Genomic DNA, 21408 nt, shown 5'->3' with positions numbered 1-21408 from the left:
GAGCTGAGGGACAGCGCCCAGGCCCAGAGTTCAAGCCCCACGACCGACAAAAAAAAAAAAAAAAAAAAAATTCCTTATGATTAACGATTGTTTGCCTGGCCTGATTTTTTCACTCATGGGCATACATTTTATTTATAAACAACTTATAATTGTCCTTCTTGCCTTTTCCATCACATTTATTGTCTCTTCTTATGATCAGTCAGTTTATAGAAGGTGTTTTTGAGTTCTCAATTTTCTTCTTGTCCAAATGTCAATTTAATCTTAATTTCTTTTTTTTTTTTTGTTGGTTGTGGGGGCTGAACTCTGGGCCTGGGTGCTGTCCCTCAGCTTTTCAGCTCAAGGCTAGCACTCTACCACATGATCCACAACACCACTTCGGGCATTTTCTGCCCTAGGGGCTCATGCAGGCAAGGCAAGCACTCTACCTCTTGATTTTTTAAGATTTCAATCTGTGGGGTTAGGAGTATAATTCAGGGATAGAGGGCATGATGAGCATGTACAGGGCCTTGAGTTTGGCCAAAAAACAAAAACAAACATAACCTCACAATCGAGGAAAAGCTAACTCTGTCAAACTAGTTGATCATCAAATGTTTACATACCAATGACAATTTTTCCATCTATTTTTTCTAAGATAAAGCGAGCCTGATTGTTCAGTTTAGCAGATTCGGCACCAAGCATTCCTAGAAGCCATTCTTTTCTTAATCCATAATATTTGAGCCTGAGTTCAAAGAAGTCTCTTAGAATATCCAACACTGTGTCATATTTCTTTAAACACCCTACATGGTCAAAAAGTACCTGGAAAAGGAAAAAGTAGTGCCAAGAATCAATAAATTGGGTAAATTTAATACAAGTGGCTTAAGATACCTTTTAAAATTGGTATCATTCTTTAATACAAGTAGAAATACACAAAACAAAACATACCATAGAATTGCAGGTGAGACTAGTTTGGAGTTTAAAGACTTTGTGTAATCCAACTCTCTCTGCTTCTGCCAGTTTTTCTTCAGTCATCTTTACAACAAACTTCACTGTAGTATCTGTATGATATTCCCTATAGTCTGTGATGAGAGGGGGTGTCTTCTCAGTGCCATTCAACATGGGTTCTAGAACCTGTTCTTTGTATGTCTAAGGAAAGAAATAAGCTTTTTATAAGTATTCCTGAGTAGACAACAGCAGTATTAGTCTTGACCATGAAATGAAAAAAAAAATGAAATCTCTAATTCCTTACCTGGGTCCATGTTCTGATAGGAAGCTCTGAGATTTCAATAGTGGTGGAATTAAGAATAGCTACTTCACCACTAATTACATATTGATTTGAAGCCAGCTCTTCAATAGTACCCTTGAAGTTCTTGTAACTTGGCAGCTAAATTGAGATTTTAATAAAAAAAACCTTCTTAGTATAATACTAGAGACAAATCACAAAGATGTTCAACAATAAATCTAGTTTATATTAGCATCCTCTAAAATTCTATAGTTTACTTAAGTGAAACACGAGGAAAACTGAAGTTCCCAACAGAATAGTTACCATTGGCAAAGGTTCTTCTCCATCCATCAAACGCCGGATGTTATTTACAACTTCACGAACATCAAAGTTGGGAATTTTGCAGGACCACCCAGTTCCGATGCCTTCAGCACCATTTATTAGCACCATAGGTATAATAGGTATGTACCATTCAGGTTCAACACGTTGATTGTCATCATATAAGAACTTTAGTGTGTGGTCATCTTTTGGTGGAAATAACAACCGAGCCAAAGGGCTAAAGAAAACAAAGAACATCATTTTGAAAAACAACAACAACAACAAAATTAGCTTTGACACTTCTACAGAAAGTACATGGGTTACTTTATATTTACCACAGAAAAACCATCCTGATAATCAATACTCATTTAACATTGTTTATTATGCATTTTCTAGAAACTAGATACTAGGGACATAGTCTAAACTCTCAAGTGCATGTTCTAGTAGTGTGAGGCAGTGACAATACATTTTATAGTGGTCTGCCAAAGGAGGAAAAAGTGACGAAGCTGGGGGCTCATGCTGGTAATAAACTTAGGGACTCAGAAAGCTGAAGTCTAAGGATTACAGTTTAAGGCCAGCTCAGACAGGAAACTTCATGATACTCATATCTTCGAATAACCATTGAAAAGCCACAAATGGAACTGTGGCTTGTGGAAGAGCCCCAGGCCCTGAGTTTAACCCTCTGGACCAGCACCAAACCAACAAAAAAGGACTGAAAGGATGTTAAGACCTGGGTAGAGTGGCACATATTTATAATCCTAACACTTGGAGAGGAAGAAGCAAGAAGACTTGAGTTCAAGGACATACTAGGCTGCATAGTGAGATCCTGTCCCAAAACCTAAAAAAAAAAAAAAAAAAAAAAAAGTGAAGTCTTGCATAGAGGCCTATGCCCATAGTGCCAGTAAGTTGGAAAGGAGGATTATTTGAACTTGGGAGTTTCAGTCCAGCCTGGGTAACATAGAAAGACCCTGTATCTAAAAAAAACCCTAATAAATAAAAACAAGAGTTTTAAGAAAAATGAAGTTCTTTATGTTACAGATTACATTTTTTTTTTGGTTGGTCGTGGGGGCTGAACTGGGCCTGGATGCTGTTCCTCAGCTCTTTAGCTCAAGGCTAGTGCCCTACCACTTGAGCCACAGCACCATTTCCAGCTTTTTTCTGCTTATGTGGTGCTGAGGAATCAAATCCAGGGCCTCATTCATGCGAGGCACTACCACTGAGCCAACTTCACAGCCCAGATAAGATTACATTTGAGCTGAGAAAAAACCTTGAGAGAGTAAATCATGTGGATATCTACAGTGTAGGGTACTGCAGCTGAAGCAGGGAAGGTATGAGAGGAATCAAAAGATATGGGAGGTAGCTAAATTTACTCTGAATGAGCAGCTGGAAGGTTTTGAGCCAGACTGACCTACTTTTGAATAATTAATTGGCTACTATGAGAAGACACAATGAAAAGGGTAGCTTAGTGTTTTTCCAGTGCAGAACTCATGGGATTTGTTGAGAAATTTGATGGAAATGTCAAGAAAAGGAATGAATATAAGCCTTTTAGCTTAAATAATTAGAATGATGGCATCTTACTTACAAAGACTGTTTCCTAGACAGTCTCAGATGGCTCACACCTGTAATCCTAGCTGCTCAGGAGGGTGAGATCTGAGAGCAGATTGAAGCTAGCCCAGATGGCAAAGTACGTGGAATTATGGCTCAAGTGGTAGAGCTTTAGAACTGAGCACAAAAGCTCAGGGACAGCACCCAGGGCTTGAGTTCATGCCCCAGGACTGGCACAAAAGAAAAAAAAAAAGTTAGAACTGGAGGTGTGGCTTAAGTTGTAGAACACCAGGCCCTGGGGCGGGGAAGGTGGCTCAATGGTAGAGAGCTTGCCTTGCATGCATGAGGCCCTGGGTTCGATTCCTCAGCACCACATAAGCAAAAAGAAAAAAGCCGGAAGTGGCACTGTGGCTCAAGTGGTAGAGCGCTAGCCTTGAGCTGAAAGCTGAAGAGCTGAAGGACAGCGCCCAGGCCCAGAGTTCAGGCCCCACGACCCCCCCCCCCAAAAAAAAAGAACACCAGGCCCTGAACAAAAAAGCTCAAGACTCTGAGTTCAAGTGCCAATACTGATGAAAACAAAACAAAAATGATAAGCACTGAGCCAGGCGAGCATTTAAAGGTGGGAAAGAAGAGAAGGACCCACCAAAGAATGTTAGTAAGTGGAGAACCTTCAGTCTGTTGTCATGCAGTACGGATAAAGAAGCATTTCAAAGACTGATTAATAACCATCTTGAATACTGCTCAAAAACTGAAGATGAGAGCTGAAAATTAACCTTTCATAATACTTATTACAACCGACATTTCAGATCTGATAATTAGGAAAAGCCAAAGTTTTCTTGTTATCTTTTTCAAAATTGAGAGGAAGCAGGTGCTGGTGGCTCACTTCTGTAATCCTAGTTACTCAGGATGCTGAGATCTGAGGATCATAGTTCAAAGCCAACCTGGGCAGAAAAGTCTGTGAGACTTATCCCCAATAAAACACTCAGAAAATTGGAAGTGGCCCTGTGGCTCAAGTGGTAGAGTGTTAACCTTGAGCTAAAGAGTTGAAGGACAGTAAGCACTCAGGCCCAGAGTTCAAGCCCCACGACCGACCAAAAAAAAAACAACAAAAACAAATTGAGAGAGGGTATCACTATGTAGCCTATGCTAGGCCCAATTTTTCTATATAGACAGGCTAACCTCAAATTTTCAGTTTTCCTATCGGGAGTGTTGGGATAACAGACGTGAACACTGTGTGTATGTGTGCATGTATGTGTGTGTGTGTATATATATATATATATATATATAAAACTATTGTTATTACTATCATGTTTTCTGGTGCCAGTTCTGAGGCTTAAACTCAGGGCTTAGATATTGACTCTGAACTTTTGTGTTCAAGGCTAGCACTCTACCTCTTGAGCCACAGCTCTACTTTGGACCTTTTTGGTAGTTAATTGAAGGTAAGAATCTCATGGACTTTCTTGCTGGGGCTGGCTTTGAACTGTGATCCTCAGTTCTCAGCCTCCAGTGCCAAGCCCATACCAGGTTCTTTCTGCTTTTCCCACAAGGCTTGAACTCTGATCCTCATGCTGATTGCTTAGCACCTACCATTTAAATCATACATCCAGTCCTGCTTTTTTTGCTGGAGGAGAAACCTAGTGGACTTTTGTGCCTAGGTAGAGTTAGGACTACAATCTTCTTGATTTTAGGCTCCTGAGCAGCTAGGATTATAGGTGTGAGCCACTGGTGCCCAGGTTGCCTCATTTTTTTGCCTGTACTGGGGCCTGAGTTGAACTCAGGGTCTAGACACTGTCATTTATCTTTTTTGCTCAAACCTTGTGCTGTTCTACCACCTGAACTACAATTCCACGTCTGGCTTTTTGGTGGTTAATTGGAGTGTCATGCACTTTTTTGCTAGCTCAAAACTGACCTTCCAATCTCAGCTTTGTAGGTAGCTAAGATTACAAGTGTGAACCACTGTTTTCTAACCTTGCTGATATTGACCATTTTGGGCCAGAAAATTCTTTGTTGTGAGATTTGATTTGGGCTATTTGTAAATGCCAGTTTTTCTTTCCTAAATAACTGAATTTTTCCATTTTGGGCTTATACTGTACCAAGACTGGAATGGCAAGAAACTAGAAATTGAATTAATACTCACCTGAGCATTGTAAAGATGTATCGAGGGCTAGCAGAGTCTTTGCCACCGTGCAGCCTGGTACCGAACTGACCAATGGGCTGCAATAGGTTCAAATTATTGCTACCCACAAAATTCTGAGCCAAATTGATAATGGTCATCATTAATGACATCTGGGTGGGGGAGAGGGTGGAGAAACAACAAAAGATTCATTAATCTGATCTGAAGGTTTTTCATAATACATATACTTTTTAGACTAACTCATACTATAATCTTATAGTCTTATGAGGTTTAGAAACATCTAGTAATTTTTTCCCCCTAGAGATAACAGACAGAAGTAATACCCAGTATTTCTGGTTCCAGGTTTAGAGTTCTTGCTTTCTAATGATTTCTACCTATTAAGTCCCACTCAAATTTGAAGAAATGTTTACCTCTCTTTATGCTCAGCAAAATGAAGTGTTTCCACCTCTGTCACATTTTAAATTTCTATTCTAACATGTGGCACCTTATTTTATAGGGTACGCTGGCTCTCTAGCTAAACTAGACTACTGCAAAGCTAGGGAACATATTTTAAATTTATCCCTATATATTGTGTATAAGGAAAGCATTCCAAAAATGTTGTATGAATATTAGCTCTAATTTACTTTTGGCTAGTCCCAGAGTTTGAAATCAGGGACACCTGATCAGCTTGCTTGCTTGCTTGGCTAGTGCTCTATGCCACCAGCCTAGATTTATGCTAGTTTCGGAGATGGAATCCTGTTAAGAGTTTTTCTGCATTGGCTGGTTCTGAACTGCAATCTCCAGGTCTGCTTCCAGGATAGCTAGTATTGTAGGCATGAGCCACTGGCACCTTATATTTTGTTTTAAAGTAGTAAGACAACATTTGCATTTAAGTTTGTAGAAACTCATAGGCAATCTAGTTTTTTTTTTTTTTTTTTTTTTTTGGGTCCGGTCGTGGGGCCCGAACTCTGGGCCTGGGCGCTGTCCCTCAGCTCTTCAGCTCAAGGCTAGCGCTCTACCACTTGAGCCATAGCGCCACTTCCGGCTTTTTTCATTTTGCTTATGTGGTGCTGAGGAATCGAACCCAGGGCCTAAGGCATGCAAGGCAAGCGCTCTACCACTGAGCCACCTTCCCAGCCCGGCAATCTAGTTTTTTAAAAGTGTCATAAATGCTGGGTACCAGTGCCTCATACTGTAATCCTAGCTACTCAGGAGGCTAAGATCTGATGATTGAGGTCAGAAGCCAGCTTAGGCAGGAAAGTCTGTGAAATTCTTTTTTTTTTTGGGTCCGGTCATGGGGCTTGAACTCTGGGCCTGGGAGCTGTCCCTCAGCTCTTCAGCTCAAGGCTAGCGCTCTACCACTTGAGCCACAGTGCCACTTCCGGCTTTTTTCTTTTTGCTTATGTGGTGCTGAGGAATCGAACCCAGGGCCTCATGCATGCAAGGCAAGCGCTCTGCCACTGAGCCACCTTCCCAGCACAGTTCCCAGTGGAACTGTGTCTTAAAGTGGTTGAGTGCTAGCCTTCAGTGAAAAAGCACAGGGAGAGTGGGCAGGTCCTGAGTTCAAGCTTTATTATCAAAAACCCCCTCCAAAACCAAAAAAAAAGTGTCACACAGAAGCCTGGTGTTGGTGGCTCACACCTGTAATCCTAGCTACCCAGGAGGATGAGATCTGAGAATCCTGGCTTGAAGCCAGCCCAAGAAAAGTCTCCAACTAGCCACTAGAAAACCACAAATGGTGCTGTAGCTCACAGTCATAGAGCACTAGCCTTGGGTGAAAAAGCTCAGGGACAGTGTCCAGGCCCTGAGTTCAAGCCTCATGACTGGCCAAAAGTGGGGGAAAAAAAGGTTCAGGAACAGTGTCTAGGTCCTGAGTTCAAGCCCCAGGACCAACATAAAACAAAGCAAAATCAAAAACACTAAGAACAGTTCAATCATAAAATAACCAATATACATTCATGTAAAGCCAAACAATTCAGTTACATCTAAAAAGTCAACAATTTGGGGTATGCCCTTCTTCATATTTTAAGTATTTCCCACCTCTTTTATTTTACACCTGCCAATGGATAATGCCTATAAACCAAAATTAGTGTACACAATTTTAAGTTTTGTCTTTGATTCCATACACATCACAATTTTGTAACAGTAAATATTCATTTTGGATGCCTACATTTTGACATAATGAAATTATATTAACTATCAATAAACATATTCTTTTTTTTTTTTTGCCAGTCCTAGGGCTTGACCTCAGGGTCTGGGCACTGTCCTTGAACTTCTTTTACTCAAGGCTAGCACTCTACCACTTGAGCCACAGTGCCATTTCCAGCCTTTTCTGTGTATATGGTACTGAGGAATTGAACCCAAGGCCTCATGCATGCTAGGCAAGCACTCTACCACAAGCCACCTTCCCAACCATAAATATAGATTCTTATAGGGATGTTGTTTTAGAAATATAATTGTTAGGTCAAAGGGTAATTACATTTTACAGTTTGGTAAGTTTTACCAAATTGTTTTTTTTAAACTATATATAGCAGCTTAGACTTGCATCAAATATGTTTAGGGAAGGACTGTGCAATACTTTATGCTATAATGCTTTCTGAAAACATAACAGATCATGTATTTACCTCACCATGATGATAAGAGGACATTTCTGCCACTGACCCAGCTAACTGGGCAACCTTTACCTCTCGTTTGTCATTCCGTTTGAAACAAGTAAACAAAACTTTTCTCTGACCTGGTTTCAAACCTTTAAAATGAAAGGACAATCATTAGTATCCTCAATTTAACAATTTTTGAATATTAATTTCTATTTTAAAAACAGATTAACAATCATAACTTACCATCTACCATAGATGGGATAGATCTCTCATTATCAGAATTTGAGAACAGGATAAGTTCCTTGTTTATGAAGTCATTGTACGTCAGATAAGTGGTAGTTTGTCCATATAAATAATCCTAGGGGACCAAGATAGTATCACATGATCTAGCTTAAAATAAAACATGAGTCTTAACAATATTTAACAAAAAAGCTTAGGAAATCACTATATGCCTTTTTTAAAATTTATTTTTAAATCAGTTGTGGAGCTTGAACTCTGGGCCTGGGTGCTGTCCCTGAGCTCTTGAGTTCAAGGAGAGTGCTCTACCACTTTGAGCCATAGTAACACTTCCGGTTTTCTGGTGGTTAATTGGAGATGAGTCTCATGGACTTTCCTGCCTGGGCTGGCTTTGAATCATGATCCTAAGATCTCAGCCTCCTGAGTAGAGAAGATTACAGACATGAGGCACCAGTGCCCAGCCACTACAATTAAGACCCTCAAAATTTTAATTATGCAGAATCTTTTTCTTGTGTGCATGGGTGTGTGCGTGCATGCTAGTCTTGGGATTTGAACTCAGGGTCTGGGCCCTGCCCCTGAGATTCTTTTCTCAGGAATTATGCTCTACTACTTGAGCTACAGTTCCACTTGCAGCATTTTTTGGGTGGTTAATTGGAGAGAAATCTCATAGACTTTCTTGCCCAGGCTGGCTCTGAACCATGATCCACAAATCTCAACCTCCTGAGTAGATAGGATTACAGGTATGAGACACTGATGCCCAGCCCATTTTGTTTTAAAGATAAATCAAGTTTATTATTACAAGGTATTACTCATGATGTTAAGATTTTTTTTGGCTTTTAAAAACTTCACAGTATCACTTATATGTGTAGGCCATCATTGTTTGAAACACTTATATGGTACATGGCTATGGTTATTATATTGATTTTTTTTTACTTAAATAACTTCATGTAAGTTTTAATTTGCTATAATGTCAATCCTAAAAGATAAATTGAATAGCACTTTATGGGATATATTTAAAATTTTTACCTCAGGAAGGCCAAGTAACTTCCGTTGTCTTCTATCCTCCATAAAATTAGTTAGCCATTCCTTTCGATCATCTATCTGTTTCTTGCTAAAAGCCTACAAATTAGAAGATGAAAAAGATGTCACCATTACCCAAAAGGTTCCAGAATCTCTCTCTGTTTTTACCAATCCTGTCTCTGAGCCTCTGTGTTCAAGGCTACCACTTGAACCACAGCATCACTTCTGGCATTTTCTGAGTACTTTATTGGAGATAAGAATCTTATGTACGTTTCTGCACAGGGTGGCTTCTAACCCAAATCCTCAGATCTGGGCCTCCTCAGTAGCTAGGATTACAGGTGTGAGCCACCAACACCCAGCCAAATCTTTTAAAAGAAAGAAACAACAAAAATCCTGCTTTTTAAAATATCCAATTCCTTCTCTAGGATGTTTACTGGAAACATTGGCTGACATAGTGATTTTTCATTATATAACTCAATTTTACCAGGCTGATTGCAGCATCATCTTCAGGTCCAGAATATTTGAATTGGATTCGATGTCTTTTCATATCTGCAAAGTATTCCTTAGCTTCTTTTGATGTGCTGGTGCCCAAACCTACAAAATCAAAATATCATTCAGCCATTTAATTTTGTACAATAGGACCTATCAAAATAGAAATTTTTTCTTTTTCTTTTTGCCAGTCCTGGGACTTGAACTCAGGGCCCGGGCACTGTCTCTGAGCTTCTTTTGCTCAAAGATACCATTCTACCACTTGAGCCACAGCTCTACTTCCAGATATTTTGTTTATGTGGTACTGAGGAATCAAACCCAGGGCTTCATGCATGCTAGGTAAGCACTCTACCATTAAGCCACATTTCCAGCCCTCAAAATAAGAATTTTTATGTTTTATTACAAACCTTTGTAATATTTGACTTTCCATTTTTTATGATTTGGAGTAGAACTTTTCCATTCTTCAAATTCAGGAAGGCTGTAGAAGGCCATTTCTTGCTTGTTTTTAGACACCTATGATAAAGAAGACTTTGTTTTAACTCTGTACAATATGGGCTCCCCTGTCCACTATCACACTACCCAAGAGTTATCTGTATTACCAGGACTGAGCAGCTGTGCCTCAGAATATCTATTTTTGTATCCTAGAAATTAGTATACCTTCACAATGGGAGTGATAAATTCCTCCAGAAAACGATGTCGTAGAAGGGAGGGCCAGTTGTGATGAATAAAATTAATTAGCAAACCTTTGATATGGGAACCATCTTGGTCCTAGAAATATTTGAAAAGACAAAGTACAAAAGAATTATTTAGAAATTAAATGAATTAGGGTTGATTAACTAGTAATTTCTAAAAAATTGTTCTACAGGGGTTGGATAGAAAGGCTATTTCACAAGTGTGGTAACACAGGCCTGCAATTTTAGAACTCAGGAGGTAGAGGCAGGAGAGTAACAAGTCTGATGCCTGTCTAGGTTAAATATTAAAACCCTGAGTCAACCAACAAAAGGCTATTTAAAAGTAAGTCCAAGCCAAGTGTCTATGGCTCTTGCCTGTAATCTTAGCTACTCAAGAGGCTAAAATTTGAGGATAAAGGTTAAATGCCAGTCCAGGCTGGAAAGTCTGTGAGAATCTTATCTCCAATTAGCTAACAAAAAAGCTGGAAGTGGAGCTAGAATGTTAGCCTTGAGAAAAAGAGCTCATGGACAGCTCTTAGGCCCTGAGTTTAAGCACCAGGACCGGAACACATACCAAAAACTTAAATCTAACCTGTAAATGTAATATGAGTATCTAATTATGCATTGATTGGGGATAAATCAATCTCCTTTTATTGCAGAAAAGTAGTCAATAAAAGATGCCTAGGTAGTTGCACAGGTTTGTATATAGTCAAGAAACTGAGGATTGTATTTACACATGAGATTCAGACTAAAAATAGTGGGGCAAAATAGTGTGATCATCTCAAAACTATAACATATTTAATTTAGTTTAACAATCTAAAATAAAGCTGACCTGATCTGTCATAATCATTATCTTTCCATAACGAAGAGTCTTCAATGAATCTTCATCTTCATAGTTTTTTTTATACTGAAGACCAACAATCTTGATGATATTGTTAATTTCTGCATTTTCCATGATCTGAAGTGGATATATTAGGTATCAAAAATAAATAGTTTTGCTTATAAAATTGAAAACACCAAAGAAATAAGTATATGTTTCTTGAGTTTTCTTTTGAACTCTAGTATTTTGAATATACTTTAACAAGCCAGAAAGGTCTATAAAGACAGACAGGTACTGGTGGCTCACATCTATAATCCTAAGTACTCAGAAAAGAAAAGTCTGAGGACTGAAGTTCAGGGCTGGCCCAGGGAGACAAATCCTGAAACTATCTCTTTAACCAGCAAAAAGCTAAAACTGGAAGTGTGGCTCAAGCAGAAGACCAGCTCTATCCGTTGCCCAATGTTCTGTGAACCAAACCCAAAGCTTTCTGTATGCTAAAGTACACACAATTTCTTAAAAGGCAGAAATCTAAGATATATTTCAAAATGTTCAATGAGGGCATGAAATACAAGCATAGAGCACTGCATCATAAACTAGATTTAGATTCCTCCACTTTTTTTTTTTTTGCAGTTCAGGGGATTAAACCTCTGCTTTGTGTATATTAGGAAAGCATCCTACCAACTGAGTTATATCAATAGCCAGAGATTCAGATTCTAAAGATAGTTTATATTCTACCTGTTTATGAGAAGCTTCTCGGACATTGAGTATTTTTCCTCTGAGAGGGAAAACCCCGTATTTGTCTCTCCCAACTACACCAAGGCCTGATACAGCCAAAGTTTTGGCTGAGTCTCCTTCAGTCAGGATAAGTGTACACTCAGTAGAGTTTCGGCTCCCTAAAAGAAAAATACACAAATTAATTTTAGCACTTTTAGCTCAATCTCAGATATACTAACTCAGACATCCTGGCAAGAGCCCAAAACACAGATGATTTATAATTCATAATAAGTTGGTGTTGGTTTAGGAGTAAAATGGAACCAGTAATAATTAGATATACAGAAAGTTAAAATACAATACTGAGCTTCATTTTTTTGCAGTCTTAGTTATCATGATCAAGTGGTTCAAAAATATTAGATGGAAAATATAAAAAGCAAACAATCTATTAAGTTTTGAATTTGGCACTGTTTGGAGTTTTTTTTTTTTTTTTTTTTTTTGGGTCCAGTCGTGGGGCCTGAACTCGGCCTGGGCGCTATCCCTCAGCTCTTCAGCTCAAGGCTAGTGCTCTACCACTTGAGCCACAGCGCCACTTCTGGCTTTTTTCTTTTGTGGTGCTTAGGAATCAAACCCAGGGCCTCAGACATGCAAGGCAAGTGCTCTACCACTAAGCCACCTTCCCAGCTGGAGTTTTATGATGAAACCTCACACAATCTCACTTATCTCACGGACTTTCCTGCCTGGGCTGGCTTTAAACTGTGATCCTCTGATCTCAGCCTCCTGAGTAGCTAGGATTACAGAAGTGAGCTACCAGCACCTGGCTAGTTTCTTAACTTCTCACAATACTTTTATTCCTAATAAGCAGTCATATAATCATATTGTATCAAAAATATTTGTTAGGTAAGAAGTCATTGTATAAATATTCTTTTTTTTTTTTTTTTGGGGGGGGGGGGTCTGGTTGTGGGCCTGAACTCTGGGCCTGGGTGCTGTCCCTCAGCTCTTCAGCTCAAGGCTAGCGCTCTACCACTTGAGCCACAGCACCACTTCCAGCTTTTTTCTTTTTGCTTATGTGGTGCTGAGGAATCGAACCCAGGGCCTCAGGCATGCAAGGCAAGTACTCTACCACTGAGCCACCTTCCTAGCCCATGTATAAATATTCTTGCTTTTATATCCCTACCCAAATCATCTCAATATTATTTATAACAGTTCCAAATTGAAAATGACTGAAGTGGTCAATAACAGGAAATTGGAAAAAATATCCATGCAAAGTATGGAAAGCATTGAAAGTGTACCTGCATCATTGGCATCATCAAGTTTTGGAATTCCTTTGATTCTGTTATGTTTTACAGCTGAACACTTCTTGTTTAACTGGACTTGGGCCTTAAACTTCACCCAATTTAGTATGCTTTCTACAATACCACAGCCAGTTGCCTGAGAACAAAAAGATTCATATTGGGAAAGAAGAGTTCTATCAAATCTAGAATACAAGCAAGCTCCCAGGAAAATAAACAATCCAAAGACTGAAAAAAGAGGTAGAATAATAACTTTTGATATTCCCATGTTGGATTTTCCCTTAACATGAGGAAGGTGGTTCCTTTTGGTTCCTCCATTTAATAAGTATTTTCTGTTCTTTTATTGTGTCGACACTAAGCTAGTTGTTGAAGACTTTAGTTAAATACAATGATTATAGCAAAGTAGTCATTAAACTTTGTCCACATGGAGTTGGAAGTTATAATATGGAAGACAGATAATAAGAAATTACAAGCATAATGCCAAATTATGATTAAGTAAGATGTTTGGTGCATAACAGTAATAATAATAGTATGGGCGCAATATTTTATTAGCTGGAGGTAAGGGTAGAAAGTAAAGGCTTTACTGAGGAAAATGGATTTTGGACTTTCTTGAGAAGTCATTAAAATATTTCAAGAAAGGGCTGGGAATGTGGCTTAGAGGTAGAGTGCTTGCCTAGCATGCATGAAGATCTGGGTTCAATTCCTCAGTACCACATACACAGAAAAAGCTGGAAGCAGTGCTGTGGCTCAAGTAGTAGAGTACTAGCCTTGAGCAAAAAAAGAAGCTCAGGTACAATGCTCAGTCCCTGAGTTTAAGCCCTAGAACTGGCACAAAAAAAAAAAAAAGGGAAGATTTCAAGAGAAGCTAGGCCCCAGTGGCTTTTTAACTAAGATAGGAAATAGTTTTGTGATTGGAGAGAAAGAGGTTCCTTGTAAAGAGGGTCAATGAATATGGAGATAACTAGTTCAGTTTGTATGTACCTGGGAACAAGCGTGCTGATTGTTAAGGACTCTATAAAGTTAAGAAAGACTAGTGAAATAAAAGGCTTTTAAAAAACAAAAACAAAACAAAAAGCCCTTCCTTTTCAAATTAGGGCTTGACTTGGTGTGGCTGTATATACCTTCAGTTTTGCACTTGGGTGGCTAAAGCAAGAGAATAACAAGTTGGAGGCCCGCCTCCAACTTACATAGTAAGTTTAAGACCAATGTGGTCTTCATAGGGACACCCTGCTACAAAAAACAAACAAAACAAAATAAAGCAAGAAAAAAAAAAACAGATTAGGAAGATTTGGAGAAAAGTTTGTGAGGAATCCTTATTTTTGCAAAGCTGAGAAAAACAATGAAAAATAATGTGAGATACTTCTGTTATTTCCCTCTCAGTACTCACCGCTTTGATGAATTTTTCACTTAATTGACATGTTGACCCAAAGCTCTTGGCTTGTAAAGTCATGTTTTCTTTTGTCTGAGAGTCAAAAGTTGGGTTTTCAATTAAGGCATTCACAAAAATCCACATGTGATTTTTCACCTGCAATAAAAGTTGACATACTCACTAAAATGTACTATGCTTTACTTATAGGCTTTACTCTTCCTTAACTTTAGAACAAGAAAGAAATGGTAAAATACCATACCTGATGTGCTTTTACTGCAACACCACCCTTGTTCTTCTTCTTCACTACATCAACAAGTTTACTCACAATCTGATCAGCTACATAGTCAACATGTCTGCCACCCTAATGAAGAAAAGTTATCACACTGTAAAACTGTTCTCAAAAATACAATAATCAAAACTTAAAAAATGAAGCCTCCGTTACCCAACTCCATTTAACATTATTATTTGTTAAAACAGTAAGAATACATTATAAAATTACCTTGGAAGTAGCAATGCTATTGACAAAGCTAATTTGCTGAAATCCTTTTTCACTCATTGTTAAGCACACTTCCCATCTGTGGTTTACTTGTTCATGTATTACTTTCAATGGGTTGCCAGTTTCATCTAACTTATCCTTCAGATACATATCCACATAGCTACGGAATCCTTTCACCTGTAGAGGAGTTCAACATAATGATATTAAAAAAAAAAACTCATAAAAATAGAGCAAAAAAAAATAGATGAAGAATTTTTGAAACTAATGAAATGATGCTCACTGACAGGCTAATGTTTATTTAAAGTGCACAAAAGTGTTTCTCTGAGGAAAATTTTAGTATGTTAAAATGAACTGATTTAAAAATAAGAAATCTGGTATTAATTTCTTTTCAGAAACTTATATGGGAAATGATAAGAAAAATGACCAAGGCTAGGAATGTGGCTTAGTGGTAGAGTGTTTGCCTAGCATGCATGAAGCCCTGGGTTCAATTCCTTAGTACCACATAAACAGAAAAAAGCTGGAAGTTGTGCTGTAATTCAAGTGGTATAGTGTTAACCTTGAGCAAAAGCAGCTCAGTAACAGTGCTCAGGCCATGAGTTCAAGCCTCTGGACTGGCAAAAAAGAAAAGAAACTAAAAGCCTACTAAAGGTTTAAGTGATCAGGAAGAAAAGTTTTGACAAAAGCTAGACTGTAAGACTTGATCGTATACATACATATACATATATGATCAAGTGCTGGTGTATCACACCATAATCCTAATTACTCAGGAGGCTGGTATCTGAGGATTAAGGTTTGAACCCAGCCTATGCAGAATAGATGTGACAGTCAGAAGTAGAGGTGTGGCTCAAGTGGTAGAGTGCCATCCTTGAGCAAAAAAGCTAAGGGACAGTGCTCCGGCCCTGAATTTAAGCGCTAGCACCAGATAATACTCACTGGAAGCTTATTTCCATTAAGAAAGACTTTGACATCTTTAGTTGATCCGGCAATATCATATGCTCTTCTAACCATTAGTGCAACAATATCTTTGTCTAGATTTTGCATTTTGAACTTGGATAAATCAGGCTGGAAGGTGATGCATGTATAATCTTCTCCATTAAAGGGCTTGAGCTCCATTTCACCAGCTTTCCCCATGTTATTCATCCATGTCTATGAAGAATAGAAAACATAAAAAAATACAAATGTGAAATTCTTAAATATAACCTAGTATATGCCATGAGCTATTTATCATTTAATAGCTTATAAATGTTAAACAAGCATTAATGACATAAGTAGCTACATTAGTTTATAATCAAGGTACAAAATATCTATTTACTTGCCTGTTTGAACATTTTCTTGTACTCTCTACTGGCTGTTTCCACAGTAAATTTCGTACTGAATATGTTACACAATTTGGCTCCATAGCCATTTCGACCACCTGAACAAGTAAATATTTTTGTTACCATATATATAGATAAGATATAGATATATATGTGTTATCTCATTAACAGCGTTCTTTTCTTCTTTTTCTCTCTTTTTTAAAAATTTCTGCTACTGGGGTTTGAAGCCAGGGCCTTGTGTGTGCTCAGCTTGTTTGCTCATCTAGTATTCTCTGATTTGAGCCATGCTTGGTTATTTTGTTTTTTTCTCTTTAGTCCTAGACAGGACTTGAATTGGATCTTGCTTTCTACTCATTGGCATGCACCCTACCACCTGAGCCACGCCTTCAACCCCAAATGCTTGGTTATTTTGGAGATGGGAGTATTGTGGACTTTCTTGCCTATACTGCCTTTAAACTTTGGATCCTCTACATCTCAGTTTCCTGAGTTGTTAGAATTATATGCATGAGCCACTGGCTTTATTTCTTAATCACTGGCAAGGCTATTATTCAATTATACAGGCTGAGTTCCATACTTTATTTAGAAGGTTTCTTTTCCCCCTGTATTTTTTTTTTTGTTGGTCATGGGGCTTGAACTCTGGGTCTGGGAGCTGTCCCTCAGCTCTTTAGCTGAAGGCTAGCACTCTACCACTTAAGCCACAGCACCACTTCTCATTTTGAGTGGCTTATTGGAGATAAAAGTCTCACAGACTCTCCTGCTAGGGCTGCCTTTGAACTGTGATCCTCAGATCTCAGCCTCCTGAGCAGCCAGGAATACAGGCATGAGCCACCAGCGCCTGGCTTTTCCCCTGTATATTAACCCTTGTGCCATAGATAGACATTAAACAAAAATTTTTTTTACAGCAGCAAATAAGCTCTTAGTTTCTTTTATTTATTTATTTTTTTGGGTCTGGTCGTGGGGACTGAACTCTGGGCCTGGGCACTGTCCCTCAGCTCTTCAGCTCAAGGCTAGCACTCTACCACTTGAGCTATAGTGCCACTTCCGGCTTTTTTTTCTTTTTGCTTATGTGGTGCTGAGGAATCGAACCCAGGGCCTCAGGCATGCAAGGCAAGCACTCTACCACTGAGCCACCTTCTCAGCCCCTAAGCTCTTAGTTTCTTTCAATAGACTGTACCTGTTACTTTCTTTTCATTATCGTCATAGTTACTGGAAGTTAAGAGATGTCCAAATATGAGAGCAGGAACATACATCTTTTCAACTTTGTGTTCAACAACAGGAATTCCTTTTCCATTATTCCATATACTAATTAAATTGTTTTCCCTAAAAAAAGATTGAAAATTTATTATATAGAAACTGCTAAACTGTTTAATATTTTAAAATATTTAAATACTATTATTTCTAGCATACCTAAATTCACAAGCCTCAATTTTATTATGACTCTTTTCATATGTACTTTTGCTTACAGTCTTTCCCACCATGCTTAGTTCCTGACACTACTGAAATAGGAACCAGGAGTGGGTGTGGGGAGAAACCTTTTCCAACACCTGGATAGACACTGATAATGTTGAAAAAATACAAAATTTTAAATGTTGGGATAAACAAAGGAAATTATGCTCAGCAGAAAAGACAAAAGTTGGAAAAATACTAGAACATGTCTAATAGTACCATCTGCCAATATCCCTAGTTCCTTTACCTTTCCTATCCAAAAATGCATTTTGCAAAAATAGATAAAAGGAAGAACATTATCCATTATGAGCTGCCTGACTTGCTAATAAAATACTGGAATCGTACTTGGACTTGTCTCTAGGATATTTTAGAGTCTTAGACAACAATACATTTTAGTTTTGATAGGGCACATGCTATAGTTCTTATTTCAAATAGCAATGTTGGATTAATATTATCTATGAAAAGAACAATTAAAATTAGCTCAATATTTTTTTCTTTTGGTCATTCATGGGGCTTGAACTCTGGACTGGGCACTGTCCCTCAGCTCTTTAGCTCAAGGTGAGTACTCTACTACTTGAGCCACAGTGCCACTTGCTGTTTTCTGTTGGTTAACTGGAGATAAGAGTCTCATGGACTGCCGGGCGCTGGTGGCTCACGCCTGTAATCCTAGCTACTCAGGAGGCTGAGATCTGAGGATCGCGGCTCAAAGCCAGCCCGGGCAGGAGAGACAGTGAGACTCCTATCTCCAATAAACCACCAGAAAACCGGAAGTGGCGCTGTAGCTCAAGTGGTAGAGCGCTCGCCTTGAGCTGAAGAGCTGAGGGACAGCGCCCAGGCCCAGAGTTCAAGCCCCACGACCGACAAAAAAAAAAAAAAAAAAGAGTCTCATGGACTTTCCTGCCTGGGCTGGCTTTGAATGGTGATCCTCAGATCTCAGCCTCCTGAGTAGCTAGGATTGAGCCACCAGTGCCCAGCCAGCAAAATACTTCTTGAAAGATGATATTGGGTCCTCAGGAGCATTCCAGTATATTAACCATCACTGACACATATTCAGTCTTGATCATAGTTTATTCTAACTGACTAGGCTAGTGAAAAAGGTGAAACAAGTCATCTGACCACTCACCAATAAACACTAGCATTTAAAACCAGAAATGCTAGATCACGTTATTCTTTACCACCACCTGCTGGCTTAGTGTTTGAATAACATGAAAAAAAGCTTAAACTCTAGATTCCTGAATGCTTTTTATTCAAGCTCAATTTCTAGAGATGCTGCCTATATTATTTAGGCCTTGTTATCATATCTGCACATTATTTTGAAATAATTCGGGAAAACAAATGAGATTAAATATGAGAATATTAACCACTGTTAGAACTTGGTGGCAAGTGCCCACAGACTACTCATTTTAGCATTCTCCTTTTCTGTATTCCTGTATCTTACAAAAATAGCCATTTTTCCTCAAGTAGAAGTAAATACAACAATAACAATGAACTATAATAAACAAAATACTAATACATACGGGTCAATTGTGACTCTAATACAAGACATTTTGGGGTCTCTTTGCTTATTATCGGCAGCATTAACTGAAAGAAAAATGAAAATGTTTTAAAACATACAAACTCTACAGCATAAGGAAAATATTCCCTAATAATAAAGTAGCATTAACAAGATGTTAAAAATTACCAATTTTGTTTATAGAATGATTTATATGGAAAAATTTAACTTCTTGGACTGAAGTAGACTGGCTCATTTTGGCAAGGGGTAGGGGGGATAGTAGTGGTAGTGCTGGTACTAGGACTTGAACTTAGGCTTAGGTTTTTTTGGTCACAGCTATCACTGGAGACACATCTCTAGTTCCAGGATTTTGCTAGTTAATTGGAGGTTAAGAGTCTGATAGATTTGTCTACCTGGGTTGGCTATGAGCCAGGATTCTTAAATCTCAGCCTCCTGAGTAGCTAGGGTTATAAGTATGAGCCATCTATGCCTGGCTGACTTCTTTATTCAACAACTAATTGTATAAAATGACAGATTTTTTTTTGCCAGTCTTGGGGCTTGAACTCCACCTGGGCACTGTCCCTGAACTTTTTGTTCAAGGCTAGCACTCTACCTCTTGAGCCATAGTGCCACTTCTGGCTTTTTGTTTATGTGGTACTGAGGAATTGAACCCAGGGCTTTATGCATCTAGCATGCATGCTAGATATTCCCAGTCAGGAGCTCTTGTTAGAAGTTTTGGTATAAATGATATTCTTAAGGATTTTTATATGCATGAACTTACCTAGAATCTCATCAAAGATTTTGTACAAACCAGGAACAAAAGTGACTTCTCTATAGTTAATGCCAATTTCTTCATCATAAACCCACAAATGCTAGAATGAGGCAAAGAAATGATTATTTTTATGCTATATTTATTATTTTGTCATTACTGTAAAAGTTCCTAAATACTACAATGTGTGTGTGTGTGAGTGAGGATAGGCCAGTTCCAGTGACATCAATGCACAAAGTAAAGAAAACTAACCTGGCAGAGTATTTCAGCTATTAAGTTAAATTGCATTTAACTAGCTTGATTTTTTTACCTGGGTCACTAATTCCACAGATCCAATGTAGGTGTCTGGGCGGAGCAAAATATGTTCCAATTGTGTTTTCTTTTGATAGATCCTTTCAATAGACAGTCTTTTCTTAGCATCTTCATTTTTCTTTTTGTTCATTTGCATATTTTCACTTAAAGGCTAGCCATTAAAAAGAAAGATTTTTTTTTAAACCATAAGTTAATCAGAAGTGATAGTCAAGACTCTTACTGTGCTGATGCCCTTCAACACACTACCTCAGGATTTGCAACCTGGCAGTATTGGTGAAGTTCATATAGTTTTGAAAAATCACGAATTTGAGGTTCACTGGAGCCAGGCTCCCAGGTGTCTGTTTGAAATAAAGACTGTGTGAGTGTGAGCGCAGGCTCTTACTGGGACTTGAACAGGGCCTGCCTGGGTACTATCCCTGAGCTTTTTCACTCAAGGCTGGTACTCTTATCATTGACTTTCGGCTTTTGGTGGCTATAGAAATGCATCTCACAGGCCTTCCTGTCCAGGCTGGGTTCGAACCATGATCCCTGGACCTCGGCCTCCTGAGTAGCAAAAACTAGAGGCGCAAACCACCAGCGCCCGGCGAAATAAAGGCATTAGAAAAAAAAAAATCTCCGGTGGGTAGCCGATGTGAGTGCAGGGGGAGTCGGGGGGGGGGTGCTAACTTGCAGGAAGGCCGTTTCCCGGACCCCTGGGGTTCGCCGGGTGCTCAGCGGGGACACTGCGCCACAGCCTCGCAATCTTCCAAGATGGGCGACAGTCAACCCCCAGGTTCACAGCCTGCTAGGGGACCAACTGAGCCCCTCCCCGGAGGAACGAGAAACAGCAAAACCGCACTCAATATCCCCATTCAGCAATTGTACTTCACTGCTAGTGCCGGAAGGGGCTTCACCCACTCGGCGACCCCCACACGGCCCGGCCCGGCCCGGGACACGCGAGGCCCGCATGCAATACAGGTTCCCGGCCCGTCGCGGTCCCCGCGAGCCTCTCCCCTCACCCACGGAGAGACCCACCGAGGCGCCACCACCCGACCCCTGCCGCGAGCTGTACCTGCAGCGGCGACACCTCCATAGTGACGGTCGTAAAGAGGCTCGAGAACCCCGAAAAAAACCACACAAACTACGAAACCCACTGCTACACCAAAAGATGACGCGACCTCGGCCGCTCTTCTCCACAGCCGCCGCGCGTCGGTTAAA

The 21408-nt window shown here is 39.3% G+C and overlaps 1 protein-coding gene across 2 annotated transcripts in view; it reads right to left on the bottom strand.

Moving 5' to 3' along the window:
- The window catches only part of Top2a (DNA topoisomerase II alpha), a 34506-nt gene extending 13098 nt beyond the window's left edge, over nt 1–21408 (bottom strand). For both annotated transcript variants that reach the window (XM_070028092.1, XM_070028093.1), the window contains exons 1-24: nt 21263–21408; nt 20210–20362; nt 19912–20002; nt 19156–19219; nt 17367–17512; nt 16193–16290; nt 15810–16022; nt 14880–15053; nt 14640–14741; nt 14399–14536; nt 13012–13150; nt 11744–11901; nt 11021–11146; nt 10175–10285; nt 9925–10030; nt 9513–9622; nt 9035–9127; nt 8015–8129; nt 7799–7920; nt 5199–5347; nt 1523–1754; nt 1226–1360; nt 922–1122; nt 600–795 (exon numbers count right to left, since the gene is read on the bottom strand). In XM_070028092.1, coding sequence (XP_069884193.1) covers nt 600–795; nt 922–1122; nt 1226–1360; nt 1523–1754; nt 5199–5347; nt 7799–7920; nt 8015–8129; nt 9035–9127; nt 9513–9622; nt 9925–10030; nt 10175–10285; nt 11021–11146; nt 11744–11901; nt 13012–13150; nt 14399–14536; nt 14640–14741; nt 14880–15053; nt 15810–16022; nt 16193–16290; nt 17367–17512; nt 19156–19219; nt 19912–20002; nt 20210–20362; nt 21263–21283 — 3193 coding nt within the window. In that variant the 5' untranslated portion in view covers nt 21284–21408. The remainder of the gene's footprint in view (nt 1–599; nt 796–921; nt 1123–1225; nt 1361–1522; nt 1755–5198; nt 5348–7798; nt 7921–8014; nt 8130–9034; nt 9128–9512; nt 9623–9924; nt 10031–10174; nt 10286–11020; nt 11147–11743; nt 11902–13011; nt 13151–14398; nt 14537–14639; nt 14742–14879; nt 15054–15809; nt 16023–16192; nt 16291–17366; nt 17513–19155; nt 19220–19911; nt 20003–20209; nt 20363–21262) is intronic.

Source organism: Dipodomys merriami, unplaced genomic scaffold, assembly GCF_024711535.1.
Source record: "Dipodomys merriami isolate MVZ:Mamm:240054 unplaced genomic scaffold, mDipMer1.0.p SCAF_19, whole genome shotgun sequence".
Classification (NCBI taxonomy): Eukaryota; Metazoa; Chordata; class Mammalia; order Rodentia; family Heteromyidae; genus Dipodomys; species Dipodomys merriami.
This window is presented reverse-complemented; position numbering and strand designations above follow the sequence as displayed.